At 39.8% G+C, this 21,771-nt stretch overlaps 1 protein-coding gene and 1 long non-coding RNA gene across 2 annotated transcripts; one reads left to right on the top strand and one right to left on the bottom strand.

The window, feature by feature from the left end:
* Positions 1-2,365: 2,365 nt before the first annotated feature.
* On the bottom strand, positions 2,366-19,885 carry NDUFV2 (NADH:ubiquinone oxidoreductase core subunit V2). The gene is made up of 8 exons (XM_060775047.2): positions 19,662-19,885; positions 11,248-11,313; positions 9,322-9,384; positions 9,124-9,240; positions 7,657-7,825; positions 5,750-5,859; positions 3,990-4,066; positions 2,366-2,517 (listed from the first exon to the last, which is right to left on the bottom strand). The coding sequence occupies exons 1-8, from the start codon at positions 19,878-19,880 to the stop codon at positions 2,424-2,426; spliced, it is 915 nt and encodes a 304-aa protein (XP_060631030.2). The 5' UTR covers positions 19,881-19,885; the 3' UTR covers positions 2,366-2,423.
* On the top strand, positions 2,514-4,062 carry LOC132774721 (uncharacterized). The gene is made up of 2 exons (XR_009631429.2): positions 2,514-2,990; positions 3,083-4,062. It is a non-coding gene; the product is annotated as an uncharacterized lncRNA (long non-coding RNA).
* Positions 19,886-21,771: the final 1,886 nt, after the last annotated feature.

Here is a 21,771-nt window from a genome sequence, read left to right as displayed (position 1 = left end):
GTAAAAAGTATAACCTTTCGCGAACAATGATAGAAATGGCACAGCAGTACAGTTCCATTATCTGGGCGGAGGCCAAAAGGGGGCACTAGACAAAGTATAGTCCATTTTAAGTGGGACAGGTTGAGGGAGTAAAATTATTTCCCTGTTTTCTGGATATTAAACCCACCCATGTCAAGGAAACAATTTTCGTTTATCTTCGTTTATGACATGAGAGGGGGCGAGGGGAGGGAATAACCAGCAAAAATTGGGTAAATTGTTTTCCTTTTTCAACTCCCCCCCCCCCCCCCCCAGTGGATTAACCTTCTCTGTCTAGCTTTGGCCTCCGCCTGGATAATTTAACAGTATGAGCATAGCATTTCTAATTCTGTTTGATGAACATGTGGTTGATTGAGAACACTTGGGTAATGACTGTGAATGGCATGTAGTAATGACTGAGTCACCATGTGAGCTGAAGTGTATTGCAAAGGGGTTGCATCAGCTGGTGTCCCGTACTGATAACCTATCAGCAGATGGCTATATGAGGATGAAAGAATCCATCTTTCTCTCTCCTGTCTGACTTGGTGTGAGTATCTCCCTGTGTTCTGTATGTGACTATTCGATTACTCTGATTGTTTGCAAATACAAGGAAAGTGGATCTGCGTATCCTGTTTGTACATTTGTATATATTGCAACTGTGAAACCTTTGGATGAAAACCTGAATCCATGAGTTTACTGAACAGTCTGTAGATGTGGACAGTTGGATTCTGCTGATAGGCAAGGCTAATAGACAGAGTCCTTGCTGTGAAAGGACTCTGAAATATTTTTGCTTGCTTATGGGACACTTGCTATACAGCTTGTAGGGGTTCGAGGATGTCGTGATTTGGAAACTATAAATCACTTCACAACCAGTATCCTGTGACACAATGATTCATGGAAGATTAAAAAGTGACAAAAGACAACATTGACTCTCCATTTCTGATGCAAGACAGTGTGTGCATCAGATTAAGGCATCAAATTAGTGTATACAAAGTAACAGTCCCTGAAAAGCACATTTTGAGCCAATCCATGCTATTAAAGCCATGACATGAAGAAATGTGTTTGCAATAATCAGAAACATTCTTTAGCAGAGGCCAAATGTTAGTATTTTATTGGATTGGATGCATATAGTTTCAGGCTTGGAGCAGTAGTTTTCTATCTCTCTAGAGCAGGGGTCCTCAAACTTTTTATACAGAGGGCCAGGTCACAGTCCCTCAAACTGATGGAGGGCCAGATTATAATTTGAAAAAAAATAATGAATTCCTATGCACACTGCAATAAATTATTTGTAGTGCAAGAAAGACCTAAAAACAATACAATAGTTAAAATGAAAAACAATTTTAACAAATATAAACTTATTAGTATTTCAGTGGGAAGTGTGGGCCTGCTTTTGGCTGATGAGATAGGATTGTTGTTGCTGTTGTGTGCTTTCAAGTCGTTTCAGACTTAAGTTGACCCTGAGCGAGAGCCGAGTAAATTACCTTGGAGGGCTGTATCTGGCCCCTGGGCCTTAGTTTGAGGACCCCTGCTCTAGAGTTTTAAGTACTGTGTTCCTCCACTTAGAATGTGTTATAAAACCTTTACATTTTATAGTAAGGTCAGCTATGCTAAAACTGGTGACTGATGTTTACTCAACAGATTATGCTGTGTTTGCATTCGTAACCAGCTAGATTCTGCTATTATGGATAAGCAAATAGTTTTGACTGATGGAACTGTCCAATTCTGCAGTAACAATACTCACATGTAATGTGTATTCAAAAATACTCTCTTGCATAAAAATAGGATTAATCTTGTATTTCTTCACTCAAACTGTTATTCAACAGCTGTACCACTATACGTTTAGGAATCTTATGTAAACACTCCCTATTTTCTTTATTCTGTATAGTTGTGCCACAGATTATTTCCAACATTCATATATTTCTTCCTTGGTGTACCAGTAACAATTCTACCATGGAAAATGAAATTCTGAAGATGCTTATTTCCGTTTGGCAAAAACTCTTTCAAGCAACGGGATTCCATCTAAAAGCAATTTTGTTTTTTTATGATCTGGGCTTCATTGACCCCTCCTTCCCACTTCATTGACTTTATGCATAATTTTCATAGGCATGTCTCTCTCTCTGTGTGTGTGTATAAATATCTAGCTATTTGGTCAGCATGCCATTTTTTCTTGATTTGTTTATATAACTAATAACTGGAACTTAGAAATTATGATTACAGTATATTTTATATTTGTTAAAAATAGAAACTTTATAATAAAGCTTAGGTCTTAATTTCAGGTGCTGTGTGGCTGGTATTTGAATTGTTAATGATGATTATAAAGAAACATTCCAGATTTGTTGAAACAAAACACTTGTATCCTTATTTTACATTTTATTTTGAAGTAATATTTTACAGAAGGAAAAGCAATTCTAAAGGTCTGACCGTACTCCAAATCCAGGTGGCTTAGGTGGTTCTGTCAGAGAAGTAAGACCGCCAACTGGCTCACAGGAGAAGCGTCCATTCCTGAAAAGGAATTGAGCAATTCATTGTTAAAGTATTACTCACTGCACCACTCATTTTTACAAAGATTAGTCCGACTCATCTTTGGAATTAGGCTTTTATTCAGTTCTCTTTTAGGTCAGTAATGAATAGGAACTTGAAAATACGAATACAACTTCATGTCTAAATCATCAGTCTATAAAGTGAATGCATACTGCTATCCTATGGGCAGGTTCCCATTGAAATCACAGATTATACTCTCTGGATCAATAACACTATATTCAGGCAATATAGGTATTCCAAAAAGTAGTTACAGTATTATATATTTATCCTGCCTATTGCTGACATAATTCTTATAACAATCTTAAGATGTAGAACCGGCAGATGTCAAGGTGTTACTGAATTGAAGACTGTCACCTTGGCCATTGCCTATGATGCCTGAGGCTAATGAAATCTGAAGTCCCAAAATCATAAAAACACAGTTTCCCCAACCACAGGTAGGTTACAATGAGTTAATAACTATATTCAAATCATCTAGCAAGCATTGTGATTGATGATTTAAACTTGGTTTTCTCTACTCTGCTTACAGTACCGATACATCCATTTTTCACTGATGTATACTCACAAAGGGATCTTATTGCATCTTTCACACGTACCTGAAGAAGCAGACTTAAGTTTACAAAAAATGATGCTACTGATTTATTTCTCAAGTGTTACAAGATTCCTTTCCATACGGACATAAATATACAGGCATACAGGCCCTAGTTCCAAGGTGGTGTAAGGCTGGTGAAAGGGATGGATATTGTGTGGAAAAGTGACATTTTGTTCCTAAAAATGTATCAGTGTACTGTATAAAAATGCAGAATACAATTTGGATTTTTAATGGTGTGCATTACTTTGGAGTAACCCTCATACCATCTTATTAAGTGCTGACTTGTTTTTTTTAAAACTCAAGTCTTTAGCAATAAGTTAATCTGATTCAAAATTCAATATAGCAATTCAAGACATTTCTGTAGATTTAGGGTATCTTTTCTGCCTATAACAGCCAAGCTGCCTTGATCTTACAAGCTGTGCATAATTTTTAAACAAGGCAAGAATATTATAAACCTGCCTTATAGAGGCATCAATATGCACAAATTATATTTGGAGAAATTAAAAGCATTTCCATGTATGAAAAATGTATCTGTCTAACACTTAGCACAATTTAAAGATGCTGTTCACATTAACTGAATGATTAAAGAACAAAATAACATATTAACATACATCACTCTGTCTCTTGCCACATAGGAAACAAGACTTTAATCTTTTGTAGATAATCTTTAACTAAAAAAGAATTAAAGCATTATGGGGACAAAATCTCAAATTGCCTATAATTTAGAGAGATGTGCCTGAAACTGGCTGGGACAATATTCAGTAATAATATTCATTTGTTTTGGCGATAGTGTTTTGGTTGTATGGCCCCAGGGTAGTTATTTTTGTACTGCAAAATAAAATACCTGGGTCCAGGTTTTGGAACTTTCCCAGCTTTCAATTCATCAAGTATGTCTTCAATGTCTTTTGTTGTTAAATCTTCCTGTAAAATGAAATGAAAAAATGTAGCCTCCTTTTACATAAAACAGTAGTCTTTTACAGAAATGTATGAAACAACATTTCAAGAACTAGAATCCACAAAATATTATATCATAATGAATGCATTAGTTTTTAAAGTGATACCAGAATCCTTGTTTTTACTAAAATGGACTATATTATAACCATTAAATACAATTTTAGGAGTTGTCTATTGCCTTTTATTTTTGCTACAAATAAGAAATCTGAAGATCATCTAGGTTTGAATCTTCCTATTAAATTAGGATTTATTTAAGTATTGCTTTTGCCATTCAGTACTTGTTTTAATATATCTATTGGAGCTGGAGCTAAGAATTGGATTCAAACTTTATAATTATATTGGTATCTGGGAAAATTGGAGGCTACAGACAATGCTATTGCCTGTTTTTGGTCAAAAATCTTGGAAGAAGGCAAAGCAAACTCTCTCTAAAAATATTGTTAAGAAAACCATGGCTCTCTACATTGCCATATAAAATCCAGATTATCTGCTCTGAACTGGATTATATACGGCAGTGTAGAAGGGGCCCTTGTCATAGGCTGACCTGATATATGCCTGTGTGTTCAAGTCGCTAGTTACTTTATGGTGACCCCATGAATTTCATAAGGTTTTCTTAAACAAGCAATACTCAGAGGTGGTTTTGTCAATTCTGTCCTCTGAATTGCTTACAGCACCTAGTATCAATTGGCGGTCTCCCATCCAAGGACTAAACAAGGCTAGCCTTGCTTAGCTTCCAAGATCGGGATATTTAGGTGGCATTGGTTCACTTTAGAGTCACCAAGTCTGAAATGTCTTGAAGACACACAACAACATACTCTATTCCTGTATTTCATATTTTAAGGTTCATAAACTATTTTGTGTTGAAAAAAATATATGAGATATTTTGGCATGAAACCTCTCCTTTAATCTCAAATGTAGGCCCCTTCTACACTGCCATAAAGTCCAGATTATCAAAGCAGATAAATCTACATTGTCTGCTTTGAACTGGATAACATTGCTATATAATCTAGTTCAAATCAAATAATCTGGGTTTTATATGGCAGTGTAAAAGGGGTCATAAGGAAAAAAACAGTTATCAGTTATTACCTATATCCAACAGACAATTAGGCCCATCAATAGACAATATAGCCTGTCCTGACAGTTATGTCAGGTTTCAATTATTCAGTAAACACTACCGCCTTGATTTTTCTTCTTTGGGGTTACACTTTGTCCCTGTCACAGAGGCCTTAACTAAGAACAACTAATGAACTGGTTTCATACAATAGATACAAGGCCCTTCCATACAGCAATGCAACCCAGAATATCAAAGTAGATAATCCACAATATCTGCTTTGAACTGGATAATCCGAGTCCACACTACCATGTAATCCAGTTCAATTTGGATTTTATATAGTTGTGTGGAAAGGGACCACAGAGTGTACTGCACATCTAACACTTTTCAGTTATTACTTGAACTCTTAGGAATACAATGTAAAGTTAGTGTAATACATTACAATTATCACAAAATAATACCCCATTAAAACAGAAACGACACTTAATGCGGAGATCCCTATTTTTATGTTAGCATTTGTATTTTAAATCTTTACAGCTTCCAGCTTTCATGCTGCAGAAATATACTGCAGATTAGAGTTATGCAAGCCAACTTGTACTTACATAGTAGTTATCATTTATTTGTACCATTGGTGCATTCACACAAGCTCCCAAGCATTCTACTTCAGTTAGAGTGAATAGCTGATCAGATGTTGTTTCTCCAACTTTTATACCTAAGAGAGATCCATATAAATTATAATTAAGAAAAAACTCAGTAGAAACAAAACCTACAATATAATTCTCCATAGACTTTTGCCACAATTCAGACAAGGACAAAATATACACGATAGCCAGTTGTCTGTTTTAGCCTAACTGGGATGGAAGTTGTATGTAGAGATGTGCACATGTTACAGCAGCCTGAGCTAGAAAGTGGAATTTATATTCTAGTTTGCCGGATTATCAATTAACAGTCCTCACTGTTACAGTAGGTTCTAAATGTATGAAAAACCTTTAGAAACTATAGCTAGCAGAAAATACAGCAGTCATATGTTTTAGAGACCATATACAGTGTTTTCTGTTTGTTTCTCAATGTAGTTCAGGAAATTTTACCTATACAGTCCTTGTGGCCAGAGTACCTCAAAACACACACAACATACACCCTCTGATGTGCTGCCTGCAAGCTGAAGTCTTCATCGGAAATCTATTTTATGTCCTGTAATTCTTCTTTTTAAAATGTCCTAATACAAACAGAGGGTAGGTTGAGGGTACAAGTGATCAGTCCTGTTTTGTAGCATTATCCTTACTGTGAAACTCTCCTAAGAGAAGCTGGACTGGCTGCATCCTTCCCAAGTTCTTGTCAACCAGTTTCACTGCTAACTTTTCACTGATGTAAATATGCTGATTTATTTTCAACTGTACTGTTTTGACTTCTATTGTGCTATGATTCTATTTCTCATTAAGGTTTTATATTGATTTGAGTGTCCTTAAAGGCTGAAAACAACACAAGTCACAAACCTGTTGTATAAATACACTCGTCTAAATATGCTGGCATAGGCAATTGTGTTGGCATGGAAGCAAGAGGAAAAAGCCACTAGTGTAACAGCAGTAAGGGAATGCCAACAAAGTAGTTGTATGAAGAGGAAGGCTGCCAGCTTAAGTCAGACTATTTTCTCAGTGCCTGTCATGTGAGTCTTAGAGTTTAAGTGTTCTGGAAATCTTTGCTATCTTGTGGCACAGGTGTCTGTCCTAGTAAGCCTTCCCTGAGCTCAGAGTCCTCAAGATTTTTACTAGAGAAAGGAAAGGAGGAGGTAAGTTAGAATCAGAATTTCCCTTACAATGACTACTTGGGTCTACCTTTCTTTGCTGCTCTGTTCTAACCCTAGTAAAAGACAAATGCTTAATGGGCTGTTAAAATAACAGTGCATTCAGAGTATTCTGAACATAAATATATTTAGCAGTAATAATCAGCAGTAATGAACTTAGATTTTTTAAGAAAAACATTGAAATGGTATTCATCAGGAAAGAGGAAACTGAAAAATAAAGAAGGGTAGACACTGAATAATTTATAAAGCTACTTCGGATTTTTCTACATTTCTAATACGTGTATGTACCTTAAAATAAAGTACAACCTGCTATTCAGAACAATTCCATTTCTCAAAAGAAAGAGGAGAAATGTCATTTTTACTCAATACTAGTTTTAGCAATTGTACTCCCCATGGTAGAGAACATTGGTTCCAACTACTCTGTGTGGAACAGCAGCAGATCCACCTGCCTCTGGAATGTCCAGAGCATTATCTACAACGGTTTTTCTTTCATATTTCTGCTTAACAACCTAAATTGCTTTGAATGAGGTTTCTGTGCTGTTCCCGTCTTTTTTCATGTAGTATTGCAATTATTCCCAGTGACTAATAGAGATTTCACCACTCTCATGATTCACATTCTAGTTTAGAGTGCAATTTGATTTAATTATAACAATGCAATATAGTATAAAATTTCTGTACAGTACAGGGATAATAAGCTTTGCATCATACCGAGCTTCTGCTGAATGGCTTCCAATATGCTATCTGAGTCTCGTAGCATGCAAGGTGTAGTAGTGCAGATTTGAATATGGTGTTTTCCAACAGGTTTACGATTATACATTGTATAAAAGGTTGCTACTTCATAAACTCTCATGGGAGGCATCTTTAGAATTTCAGCAACCTAAAATTGTGGGGAAAGACCACTTAATTCCTTTGGTACAAAAAAAATCAATTCCAACAGTTACTAAGGGGTTTTTAAATATCATTTATATGTCCAGCTATACTCCGAATTGTCTTATTCTACAATATTTTTCACAGAAAACAAAATTTAACAACACCAACAGAGATTGTGAAGCAAAAACAGAGTTACATCTAAAATAATAATAATTCTATTTCTTACCCGCCTCTCCTCACAGCTCAAGGCGGGCTAAACACATAATCATTTCAAAACACTCTGTAAAATACACATATTAAAACATATTTCCATCTGGAACCTGCCTGAGAGGTATGACCAGAATCACTGCAGCACAGTGTCTCCAATTCCCAGCCCCTCCAGGCTTTCCGGAAGAATACAATGGTCAATGGTATCAAAAGCCCCCAAGAGGTCTACAAGCATCAAGAGGAACACACACAACCCATTGGTGTTGAGATAGATCATCCACTAAGGCAACCATGTTGTTGTTGTTCATTCGCTTCCGACTATTTGTGACCTCATGGACCATCCCACACCAGAGCTCCCTGTCGGCCATCACCTCCCCCAACTCCTTCAGAGTCAAGGCAGTCACTTCAAGGATACCATCCATAAGGCAACCATAGCAGATTCCGTATCCTGCTCTAAAGCTGATTTTAAATGTGTCAAGGAAGTGTGTGTCATCCAAGACTGCCTGGAGTTGGAGGGCAGCTGCCTTCTCAGTCACCTTGTCCAAAAAGGTTAGATACTGGTCTGTAATTATTAATGTCCAGGGGATCCAGGGAGGGCTTCTTCAGCAGCGAGCAAACAACTGCTGAATGACAAGTTTTATGTTAATTACATTAACGTAAAATGTTTAGAAAAAAAGGAGTACTTTTTAAAAATTATTCTTGGTGAGTACTGGGTTTAAAAGCTTCTGAAATTGTTTACACACTGAGAAATGTTGTGACTCAGTTCAAATACGCAATTTAAATTTATACATTTTGATGGTTGTTGTGATCAGTTTACTATTTCCAATATTGTATTAGGGTATCAGCAAAGAGAAGCATGTGTGACAGTAGGAGGTAGTAATTTTTTTTCAGAATCAGAAGTTTGCTTATAAGACTTATTACAAACCTTAATTAAAACTTTTAAAAACAAACTCTTTTTAAAAATTAGTGAGGTTTAAAATAATAGAAATAGTAGTGCCAAATGGAAATTCTACCAATAAATTGTTATTAGAGGTTATTGTGAGGTTTTTTGTTTCAGTAAAAAATAATGTAGGAGGAAAAATAAAGCTAATAATGTACCTTATTCATAGCTGATATAGGTAGCCATCCATGCTGTCTTTGGGCTAGATCCAGGACAGGAATAACTGCTGCAGATTTGTGTCCCTCTGGGTAGTTGTTTACAATTGCCTCAATCCTCTATTAAAGAAAATAAATATTACAACAGCCAAATTCTTTATGTTGCTAGACAAATATATCCTCTTGTTCATCATGACATACCTTATAGTTTTCAGGTGTAAAGTCAAATGGGGTGCTTGGATTGTTTTCAGGGGTGTCCCTGTGCTGTACAAACAAACAAACAAATATTTGTAAATGACACCTAGCAAAATATATCAGGTGGTCAGACGTGTAGAAAAGGACATGTGCAAAATCTCATGCAGGCATTAAAATACCTATTTGAAAAATTACCACAGGTAGAAAAGGCACATTCTCCTACGCATCTGATTATCCATTTAAAATGGGATTGATGAAATGAAATAATAAAGACTGAAGTTCAATCATACATCTCAATTCACACAGCATGTATTTAAAGGAGAAACAGCCAATGGTTTACGCTACTGTAGTTTTGGTTTTGCATAATTATTATGTGGATAAAATCCAGTGAATCGGCACATTGCAGCAGTTGTATGCTGGGCTGTAAACTTAAGTACTGAGAATTTACACAGCAGTCTAAAAATAGAATTTTATTGCAGAAAATATATTCGCTGGAAATTGACAGCAAGCATTGGGGGTTTGTCTGTCTTTGCTTCAATATAGCTGGAATTTAAGGATTATTACAGAAGACAATCACTAGTGTACAGGCAGTCTCCAAGTTACAAAAATCCAACTTACAAATGACTCATAGTTAAGAACAGGGGCGAGACAACAGGAAGTGAGAGAAATCTACTTCTCAGAAGGGACATTCACTCCTGAAAGAGTTACCATGGGAAAAACGGGTCTCAACTGAAGCTTTATCACCAATCCTTGTTTCCTCAACAAACCATTTTTTTTTCAAAATTCAATTATCACAGGGACAGAAAGTGAGGCAAAATCTTCTGAACAGGGGCGCAGACAGCAAAACAAACACTACATGGGTGTTAACTCTTCCCTATGCTATCTATATGGCTGTAGTTACATTTAAAATGTACTTGTTCCAACATACAAACAAATTCAACTTGAGAACAAACCTACAGAACTTGAGGACTGCCTATATTTGTCACCAACTATTAAAATCCCCAGTACAATTCTAATCACATTAGAACAGTTGCTGTAGAAATGCTATTCATTGTAATTCTTTTAAATCAAACTAAACAGATGCATCTGTCTTGAACAGATTCAAAAAGCAAATATTTATAGTTTAAAACTTTCTATTTAGTATCTTAATATATTTCTAACTTTTCTCAATCAACTACACAGAAATGATTAGGGCTTTGGGATTCATCTGGAATTAATGAAATACTGCATTTTATTGCATAATAGTCATACTTGTTAGCCCTTTTTTGACAAAAAGGGGTGTGACTATTAAAGGTTGGGAAAAAATGGGCGCACATTTAATTGAAGTGATGCTTCATTCATTCACAGGCCTATGTGCCCGCTCTCCTTTCAGGCATGTAGGAGAGTGAGTGAATGAAGCACTACTTTATTCACCCATGTGCCTGCTCATCTTTCAGGCATGGGGCTTCATTTGGCTAAATGAAGTACTGTGCCTGAAAGGGAGTGAGTGAAGCCCCATGTACACAAGCAAGTAACTGAATCAACGGTGCAACTAATATGCGAGGAAAGCAAAAATACAAATTTGGCAACCCAAAAATGGGGGTGCGACTTTCACAGTGGCAACAAGGTCGTGATGAAATACAGTAACTTACTAACAGAAACTCACTCACACAGATATCAATACACTACACCAAAACAAGGTCAAAATCCAGTGTAGCCCTATTTTTTGCTTTTAAAAAGTAAATATTTCTATGTAAAGGACAAGAGCTGGGGAAAGGGTGGGGACACAATTTTGTTCACAGATGTGGCATGAGGAGAAAAATAATTTTTCCTCGATCCTCTTCTTCCATCAACACAAGGATCTTGGTCAGGTTATTTGCAACTAAAAGACTTGTGAATAAAAGACAGATTTCTCAATGTTCAGTTATATCTGTTTTTGTATAAATTACTTACCACAAATAAAGCTCCACCACCACTCTTGCATCCAGCTGTTGTATGAAGACAGCGAACCTGTGCCGCCTACAAAGCACAAAGTAAAGACCATTTCTTCTTTCATTTACTACTAACATGTTAAATTAATCCTTAGTTATACTTAGAGGAGATCTATTGAAACCACTGGAATTTATGTTCATGACTAACTAGCTTGATTGATTCCAATGAGTCTACTCAGCAAGTGATACCCTTCATAGTACTGTAGCATTAGTTACATACTCTAAATCAAGATTTATAGTCAGTTTTCGTTATGTTTGAGGCAAAAAAATAACTAAAACCTCCTTGCTACATGTCAGGAAAAATATAGTAATATCTTAAATAACTAATAATTCCGTGCTCTTACAAGGCACTCAGAATCTGCTGCATAAAGCAACTACCACTTTATGCAGGAGAAGCAGCTACCCATCCATACTGAAATCCCAAAGAGATTCAGACACTATACAGCACAGTGGATCACTATGGAATTAATTCACTGCAGTCTTCTAAACGTCTCTTACTCTCAAATGACAGAGTGCAACTAAGAATAGCTTCATCCCTCCTGATCCCTTCCCCTGTCACAAAACTATGGAACTCAAATTGGCATGTTGGAGGTAAAAATACCTCAAGACCTATAGAAGTAATCTCTACTGGCTTTAGAAACAATTTAGGCAACCAAATCCATTAATCTCTACAGGGGCATTAAAGCTTGCTGTACATAACTATATAACTGCATGACCAGAGACTGCAGGATTGTTATCACTGATTACTGTAAACTCAGAAGCATCAAGCCTTCATTTATCCAGAAAGTCAAGCCCCACCCCACCCCACTTTTTACATACTGTTTAATTAAACTATGCAGTATACTACTGCATGACGTGGTTATGGTTATGAGGAATAAATTATCTTCCAGAATGAGAGGTAGTATGTCACTGAGTAACAGTTACTAAATAACAATGGGTGAGAGCCTGTTTGGGATCCTCACAGAGATGACTGCTTGGCAACCACATAAATAAACTGGTCTAATCCAAAATCATTCTTATATTTTTAAATTTTAATTTAAACAAAACATCAACTTATTATTTTGCTTCAGCAAACCCCCATAACTGGTGTTTTTTATTGTAAGAGTATCATCTTACAGGGAAAGGACTATTAACCTGTGTGTTTTCTTTAAATGGGTGTGGAAAATTGAGAAAATACCACCACCAGTTAGAGAATGTAAAGCCCTTACACTCGGTACTTAGATGTGTGTATAGTTAAGGTTTAGTGTGTGTGTATGGGGGGGGGGGGGTTCTAGTTTTTTATATATTAAGAAAATGTATATCCATATAGTTTTTATATGTTGTCTTGTATGTATTTTGGGAGGCTTCAGTCTGATGGTTCGTTTGGTGTTAGTTTTTCTGAATAAAAATTATCAATTAAAAAGAACAATAGTTTGTATTGTATTTCATTCATATAACTTAATTCATATCATTTAACTTATATGGAGGTTTAATACTAGAACATATTAAGGCTACTTCTCATTATCATGCATATGTGAGTCTGCAAAAACATGGAATTATTAATGTTCCAGTACAATGATGACAGTCTGCAGCACATTACTGCAGAAGACTGGAAAAAAACAACAGCACACAAAATATGGCTTTAAGTATTAGTGAGTTCCTAATAAAATTCAGACTTTTATCAAGGGAGCATTCTTCATGAAAACTAATAAAAATACTTGTTTCGGTTACTGTAACTAGACAGCTTATGATGACTTCATGCAGGCATAAAATAAGGATACATTCTGAATACCTTGAACATTCAGTAATCCTTGCACCTCTCTTGTATATTATTGTGCTTATCATTACGGATTTTTGCTTGAAATTAAGGAACCTTATATGTTGGAAAGAACGCCAGATCTGTCAACGGAAAAACAACTTTTATCCAGGATCTGATCCTGGATGAGCGGGCTGATCTGGCGTGCATCACGGAGACCTGGTTGGATGAAGCGGGAGGTGTAAATTTAACCCAGCTCTGTCCACCAGGGTTCTCCGTGCAGCACCAACCAAGATCCGGAGGGCGGGGAGGCGGGGTTGCGGTGGTCTATAGAAATACCATCCCTCTGACCAGGAGCCCCATCCCGCAGTCAACCAATTATGAATGTGTCCACCTGAGGGGGGTGACCGGGACAGAATAGGGATTCTGTTAGTGTACCGCCCACCTCGCTGCACTACGGTCTCCCTACCTGAGCTAGCGGGTGTGGTCTCGAGCTTGGCGTTGGAGTCCCAACGGTTCCTTGTGCTGGGGGACTTCAATGTTCACGCCAAGGCTACCCTAGTAGGAGCGGCTCAGGACTTCATGTCTTCCATGGCAACCATGGGGCTGTCCCAATGGGTATCTGGCCCCACTCACAGTGCTGGACACACGTTGGACTTGGTTTTCTGCCAGGGATGGAAGCATGGTGGCGGTATTGAGGAGTTGTCTATCTCTCCGTTGCCATCGACCGACCACCACCTGGTCAGATTTAGGCTCACTGCACCCCCTAGCCTCTGCAGGGGTGGGGGACCCATTAAGTTGGTCCGCCCCAGGAGGCTTATGGAGCCGGATGGATTCCTGACGGCTCTTGGGGAGTTTCCCGCCACTTCGGTTGGTGATCCTGTTGATGCCCTGGTCACTCTCTGGAATGGGGAGATGACTAGGGCAATAGACACGATTGCTCCAGAACGTCCCCTCTCAAGTAGCCGAGCTAAACCAGCCCCTTGGTTCAACGAGGAGTTGGCAGCGATGAAGCGAAGGAAGAGGAAACTAGAGAGCGTGTGGCGTTCGGATCCGAGCGAGCCAAATCGAACACGGTTTGTGTCCTTTTTAAGGGCATATGCCGTGGCAATAAAGGCCGCAAAGAAATCTTTCTTCACGGCCACTATTGCGTCTGCAAAGAACCGTCCGGCGGAGCTGTTCCGAGTTGTCAGAGGCCTTTTAAACCCCACCACTCAGGATGGGAGCCCTGACAACTCGGTAGCTCGCTGTGAAGCTTTTGCTCGGTTCTTTGCGGACAAAGTCGCTTTGATTCGTTCTGGGCTGGATGCCATATTAACGGCAGTCTCTGAGGATGTAGCTGGAGCATCTGCTTGCCTGGTTTTGATGGATTTATTTCAATTGGTGAAACCCGAGGATGTGGACAAGATACTTGGAGGAATGAGGCCTACCACATGCATCCTAGACCCCTGTCCATCCTGGCTTTTGAAGCAAGCCAGAGGGGGATTGGCTGAGTGGGTAACGGTGGTGGTTAACGCCTCCCTTCAGGAAGGCAACATTCCAGCGAGCTTAAAACAAGCTATAATAAAACCGCTGTTGAAAAAACCATCACTGGACCCCACTCAATTCAACAACTATCGGCCAGTTTCCAATCTCCCCTTTTTGGGCAAAGTCTGGAAAGTGTGGTGGCTTCACAACTCCAGGTATTCTTAGACGACACGGATTATCTGGATTCGGCGCAGTCTGGCTTTAGACCGGGACATGGAATCGAGACAGTCTTGGTCGCCTTAGTGGATGATCTACGCCGGGAGCTCGACGGGGAGTGTGTCCCTGTTGGTTCTGCTGGACCTCTCAGCGGCCTTCGATACCGTCAACCACGGTATCCTTCTGGGACGCCTTGCGGGAATGGGCCTTGGAGGAACTGTTCTGCAGTGGCTCCGGTCCTTCCTAGAGGGTTGATCTCAGAAGGTGTTGTTGGGAGACACCTGTTCTACCTCACAACCATTGTCTTGTGGGGTTCCTCAGGGTTCAATCTTGTCTCCTATGTTGTTTAACATCTACATGAAGCCGTTGGGGGAGATCATCCGGAGTTTCGGGGTACGGTGTCATCTGTACGCAGATGATGTCCAACTCTGTCACTCCTTCCCACCTGCTACTAAGGAGGCTGTCGAGGTCCTGAACCGGTGCTTGGCCGCTGTAACGGTCTGGATGAGGGCGAACAAATTGAAACTGAATCCAGGCAAGACAGAGGTACTCCTGGTCAGCCGTAAGGCCGAACAGGATATAGGGTTACAGCCTGTGTTGGACAGGGTTACACTCCCCCTGACGACGCAGGTTCGCAGCTTGGGTGTGATCCTGGATTCATCGCTGAGCCTGGAACCCCAGGTTTCGGCGGTGACCAGGGGAGCATTCACACAATTAAAACTTGTGCACCAGCTGCGCCTGTAACTTGGGAAGTCTGACTTGGCCATGGTAGTCCACGCGCTGGTTACATCCCGTATAGACTTCTGCAACGCTCTCTACGTGGGGTTGCCTATGAAGACTGCTCGGAAGCTACAAATGGTCCAACGATCGGCAGCCAGGTTGTTAACAGGAGCGGTACTCAGGGAGCATACCACTCCTCTGTTGCGCCAGCTCCACTGGCTGCCAATTTGCTACCGGGCACAATTCAAAGTGCTGGCTTTAGCCTTTAAAGCCCTAAACGGTTCTGGCCCGACCTATCTGTCCGAACGCATCACCCCCTATGAACCAGTTAGGACATTAAGATAGTCCGAGGAGGCCCTGCTCTCGATCCCGCCAGCCTCACAAGCACGGCTGGTGGGGACGAGAGACAGAGCCTTCTCAGTGGTGGCCCCTCGGCTGTGGAACGCCCTTCCCGCAGACATTAGATCGGCCCCCTCCCTGCTGGCGTTCAGGAGAAGAGTAAAGACCTGGCTCTTTGAACAGGCGTTTAATTAAGCAGTGCAACCAATTGATTGATCTTGGAACTTGGAATAATAGACGAGGAAATTCGGATTATGACTTTACTGATGAGACGTGATGGATTAGTTATATGGATGTATTGATGTCATATTGATGTATTGTATATTGATGTAGTTGCCTTTAGTTACTGTTTTAAATGCTAATGTTGTGCACTTTGTATATTGACCTGGCTGTAAACCGCACTGAGTCGCCTACAGGCTGAGAGAGTGCGGTATACAAATAAAGTAAATAAATAAATAAGAACTTGAAGGCACACAACAAGAAAACTTTCATCACAGAAATTTGCAAAGCTACAACTTCCCTATTCAAAGAGACCAGAAATGATGTCATGTTGGAGAGAGTAGAGGGAATTGGTGCTTTCTTTTAGGTTCTCATGGGGTGGACTCAGCTCTTGTATGTTGCCACTCTAATCAGAGAAAGGGGTGGTTCCATTTAAAAATAAAGAGTAAGGGTACAGTACTCACACTGACCTGTGGATAAGTCAGGCTAAGTTTTGGAGGTTGGTTTTCTGACTAAAATTTCTAGACTTATACATGAGTATATAGGGTATGTTTTGTATATGCTCATACACACTGTATTAAAGTAATGTTTAAAAATATTTTTCATAATTTTGTGCAGGAAACAAAGTTTGTGTACACTGAACCATCAGACGGTAAAAATGTCTCTGTGTCAACCATTCATCTGGACAAATTTGGATTGTGGAGCCTTTTGGATTTCCTCATAAGGGATACTCCGTCTGTAATACAATCTGAAACCATTTGTTACAGTATAGATTTCCAAAACATATTTAGTCAGTTTTTATTTTTTTGAATACAAAATTGCTCAAGCTGTTTATGTCCTGTCTAACATTTGATATGACATTTAATGTCCTAAATGTGCTAAAATGACATTTGTACTCATTTTATGAATCAGCAGAATTCGTTTAAGAATAAGGTACCAAATCTAAAAAGAAGAGGAGATTGATATTTCATACCACAACCAGAGGAAAAGAGTGAATACTTTCTTCTTCTTTCCAGAACAAAGATAATTTACACTTAAAACTGTCAAGAGGTTCAGCTGTCCTACACACACTTTTGAAAATCATGACAGGAGGTTAAAGCTCTTACAAATCCATACCTTCTTTATTTGGAAACACTTTACTGTGTGCACAATGATGTATATTTAAGAGTCCCTTCCCATGTCTGCCAGATTTGTGGGTGGCATGATTGCCAAGTGCAGCTAACTTGGGTGGTCCCATATATGCATTCCTGTGTGTGGGCGTTGGAAAACAATACTGAAGAAATAATTATCCTAGGCCTTGTTTGCTTATCTGTATAGTAGTAGAAGTATTATTAATAACTAGCACGTTGCTGCAAGGCAACAAAGGACAATGCAGAATTAAAATATTTATGTATTTCTGTATAAAGTGATACATGTCAAATATATTTAATTAAGAAATCGGTCCTAGTGAGCTGATTTTAAAACTTAACTTTGGTACTGTTTCATTTTTTGGGCGGAGGCCAAAAGGGGGTGTTAGATAGAGAAGGATAGTCCATTTTATGGGAGGGGAGGGGGGGTTGAACCCATGTTTTCCTGTTATTCTCCCCACCCATGTCATAGTAATATAAAGTAAATAAAGTAAATAAAATAAAATAAATAATAGTCGTGGAAACAACCCTTGTTTATGAAATGGGAAAGGCGAGGGGAATAACCAACGAAAAAAGATGAAATGGTTTTCCTCTTTCAAACCCCCTCCCCCAAATGGGCTATCCTTCTCTGTCTAGCTCTCCTTTTGGCCTGCGCCCAGATAATGCAACAGAACCTCAACTTTGACATATATACAATGGCTGTTTTAGGGCCCTTTCACACAGTCCTATAACCCAGAATATCAAGGCAGATAATCCATTGGGTTATCTGAGTCCACACTGACATATAACCCATTTCAAAGCAGATAATGTGGGCTTTTATAGAAGGGGCCAGCAGAAATTAGAACACTAGGTTAAAGGTATCTACATAAAAACTTTTCTTATGAAAATGAAGTTTTAAGGATAGCAAGAGATGGGGATGAAAGTATGAAACCGAACACTTGCTGTACTGGCTTGAGCAGCATCAATATCCACAAAAAGCTGATGGATAGTGCAGATGGCTGAAGTTGGGTTTTGCCTCCTCAGCTGTCACCTTATTTTCAGATAACTGCCACTCGGGAGGTTAGCTTTCTCAGTCTGTAAGTCTAGGGGCCCTCCTTTCCACACAGCCATATAACTCAGAATATCAAGGCTGAAAATCCCACAATATCTGCTTTGAACTGGGTTATCTGAGGGCCCTTCCAGACAGACCCTATATCCAAGGATCTGATCCCTGGTTTTCTGTTTATCCCAGATTATCTGGCAGTGGGGAATCATATAATCCAGTATAAAGCAGAAAACCTGGAATCAGATCTTGAGATATTGTGCCTGTCTGGAAGGGCTCTGAGTCCACACTGTCATATATTCCAGTTCAAAGCAGATAATGTGGGATTTTATTCAGCTGTGTGGAAGGGACCTAGGAGAATGAGAGTGGAACTATTAAGGCCCTGGGTTGCTGTGAGTTTTCTGAGCTGTTCCAGAAGCATTCTCTCCTGATGTTTTGCCTGCATCTATGGAAGGCGTCCACAGATTATGAAACCTCACAACCTCGGAGGATGCCTTCCATAGATGTAGGTGAAACGTAGGGAAAGAGAATGCTCCTGGAACATGTCCATACAGCGCGGAAAACTCACAGCAAACTAGTGATTCCAGCCATGAAAGCCTTCAACAATATATTAAGGTCCCGTTTTCCTTCTCTCCTCTTCTGTTGATTGATTTGCGGGCCAAAGGTGAAAAAGCAGAGGGAGCCTTCGGGTGAATCTGCAATCTATATAAATAAAAATGTAATGTTCATTTGTGGGATTAACAGAACTCAAAAACCACTGGGGGAATGGACACCAAATTTGGATACAATACATCTATGAGGCCAACAAGTGACCATCACTCATGAAAACACAGAAAAACACAGTGGAAGAAACTTAAAGAGCCAAAAACCCCGCTACATTATAACGCATGTGCTAAGCAACATACATACATACACACACAAAACTCATACACAGACTGGAGCACAGCAACGCGTGGCAGGGGACGGCTAATGTACACTGTAATTAAATACAATTTTGCCTGTCATGGTTTAATGCAGTCTGCAACCACTTTATCAGCCATGGCTCAGTGCTATGGAATGTTAGCTGTAGCAAGCTTCCCTTCCAAACTTTGGATGGCCTTTTGGGCTTAAGGCTTGGCACGTTTGGGAGCCAGGGCTTTCTGTACAATTAATGCAGTCAGCATAGCTGACATTATTCCATAGCACTGTGCCATGTCTGATAAAGTGGTTGCAGACTGCATTAATTGTACAGAAAGCCCTGGCTCCCCAACGCCTTAAGCCCAAAAGGCCTTCCAAAGTTTGGTGGGGAAGTCATTGCCCTGGCATCCCCTCTCGCGGACGCTTCCTTTTCCTCCGCAGACCAGCAGGGGGCGCGCTGGGAGGCGCGTCGGGGACAGTTTCCAAGCTCCTCCTCTTCCCCTTTAAGCGAGGAAGGAAAGGCCGCCGTGCCCTTGGCCTCTACCGCCCTCCACCGACGGTGCCCGGGAGGCGCGGGTCACTGGGCAGCGGCCAGACCCCTTTCCCCCTCTTACCGTGCGTGCAATGGCGACCCGAAATGGAGCGGAGAGTAGCATGGCGGCGCTTGCCGCGGTCAGCAGCCTCCCCGCAACAGAAGCCTTTCCCTCCGAGACAGAGCGGCCGAGCCAGCGCGCAGCCGCAGTCGGGAGGACTCGGAGGGAGGACGCGCACGCGCGCTGGGGCCGAACGAAATGACCGCCGCGCGCCCCTGAAAAGCGGAAGTGACGTCTCATCGCGGCTGGAGCCTGTTTTTCCGCTCTACGGAAAGAAAAATAGGCCATAAATTAGGATATGGACTTGTCTTTTCGTCGTTAGCATGCTATCCTCATGGGAAAGGCGTGTTTTTCATGCATGTATCTTTTTGTGGGCTATTTTACATTACAGCAGCACCCACAAAGGCATTTATACAAAGGCATAGTGCACTACAGTAATATATAATACTAATATTGTGCTATGCTAATAATTATATTGTATGTACATATAATACTGATGACAATATTGTAATACAATATAATAATACGATAATTATGTTTTATATTACATGTAATATTAGTAATTACTAATAATATTGCTGTATAGTGGTATAGTACAGTATAGTAATATATAATACTAATACTGTGCTATATTTTATAAGGTAAAGGAAAAAGTTATCCCCTGACATTAAGTCCAGTTGTGTCCGACTCTGGGGGTTGGTGCTCATCTCCATTTCTAAGCCGAAAAGCCGGCATTGTCCATAGACTCCTCCAATGTCATGTGGCCAGTATGACTGCATGTAGCACCGTACCTATTGATCTACTCACACTTGCATGTTTTCGAACTGCTAGGTTGGCAGAAGCTGGGGCTGACAGCAGAAGTTCACGCTGCTCCTCAAATTTGAACCTGTGACCTTTCGTGGTTTAACCCACTGCACCACTGGGGGCTCTAGGAGAGAATGTTTCTAGAACATGGCCATACAGCCTGAAAAAACCTACAACAACCCAATATTGTGCTATGCTAATAATTATAATATATTGTATGTACATATAATATTGATGACAATATTGTAATACAATATAAAACTAATAATACAATATAATAATATAACTATATATTTTATATTATATGTAATATAATATTGCAGTATAGTGGTATAGTACAATATAGTAATATAGAATACTAATATTGTGCTATGTTAATAATATAATATATTGTATCTACATATAACTTGTAAGCCGCTCTGAGTCAGCTTCAGGGTGAGAAGGGCGGGATATAAATGGCGTAAATAAATAAATAAATAAATAAATAAAATTGTCATACAGCATTGTGTTATTGGCATACATGCCTGGACAGTGGGAAAGGGTTCCATCATAGAGGACACCTTATTAGTAACCTAGAAGCAAAAACATAGAAATGCCTGAATGTAAGATATATACACACAATGGAAAAATGCTTGTTGGATTCCCTACAATCTAGTGAAGGGATGCATGCATGCTGTAAAATTAATGCAGATTGATACCACTTTTAACTGCCACGCCTAAAGAGTTGTGAGATCCCGGGAAGTGTAATTTTACAAAGTCTTTAGCCTTCTCTGCCAAAGAGTGCTGGTGCCCCATCAAACCACAGCTCTCAGGATTCCATAGCATTCAGTTCAAGTGCTGTCAAACTGCATCAGTTTTCCAGTGTAAAGCAGGCATGGGCAAACTTGGGCCCTCCAGGTGTTTTGGACTTCAACTCCCACAATTCCTAACAGCCTGAGGTCCCTTTCCATTTCCCCCAAAGCTGCTTAAGCGGCTTTGGGGGGAAAGGAAGGAGCCTGAGGCTGTTAGGAATTGTGGGAGTTGAAATCCAAAACACCTGGAGGGCCCAAGTTTGCCCATGCCTGGTGCAAGCCAGTCCTAGATAATTCACACATAATATAGATTATACACAAGCCTAGAATCTGAGATGAGTTTCATCCAGAGTTCAGCTCCCAATAACTAAAATGTTCCCACTGTGAAAGAAAGAGGCTCTGGCTTTCCTATGGATTAGTCTTACAGTTGAGCATTCTTTTGACATATGTTTTAAAGAAAAAGAATAACCTGATAGGCTAAGCTTACTGCTGACTTTGTACCACTCCTGATGTACCAGCTGATATAACTAATAGAG

The sequence above is a fragment of the Anolis sagrei genome, chromosome 4, assembly GCF_037176765.1.
Source record: "Anolis sagrei isolate rAnoSag1 chromosome 4, rAnoSag1.mat, whole genome shotgun sequence".
In the NCBI taxonomy this organism is placed as follows: Eukaryota; Metazoa; Chordata; class Lepidosauria; order Squamata; family Dactyloidae; genus Anolis; species Anolis sagrei.
The sequence above is the reverse complement of the archived record's forward strand: the minus strand, read 5'-3'. Positions and strand labels throughout refer to the sequence as shown.

Coding starts and splice junctions, on each gene's coding strand:
- NDUFV2 (XM_060775047.2), bottom strand. CDS start 19,880: ATGAGACGTCACTTCCGCTTTTCAGGGGCGCGCGGCGGTCATTTCGTT. Junction 11,314..19,661: donor GGGTCGCCATTGCACGCACG/GTAAGAGGGGGA, acceptor TGTGCTTTGTAG/GCGGCACAGGTTCGCTGTCT. Junction 2,518..3,989: donor GTTCCAAAACCTGGACCCAG/GTATTTTATTTT, acceptor ATTCCTTTTCAG/GAATGGACGCTTCTCCTGTG.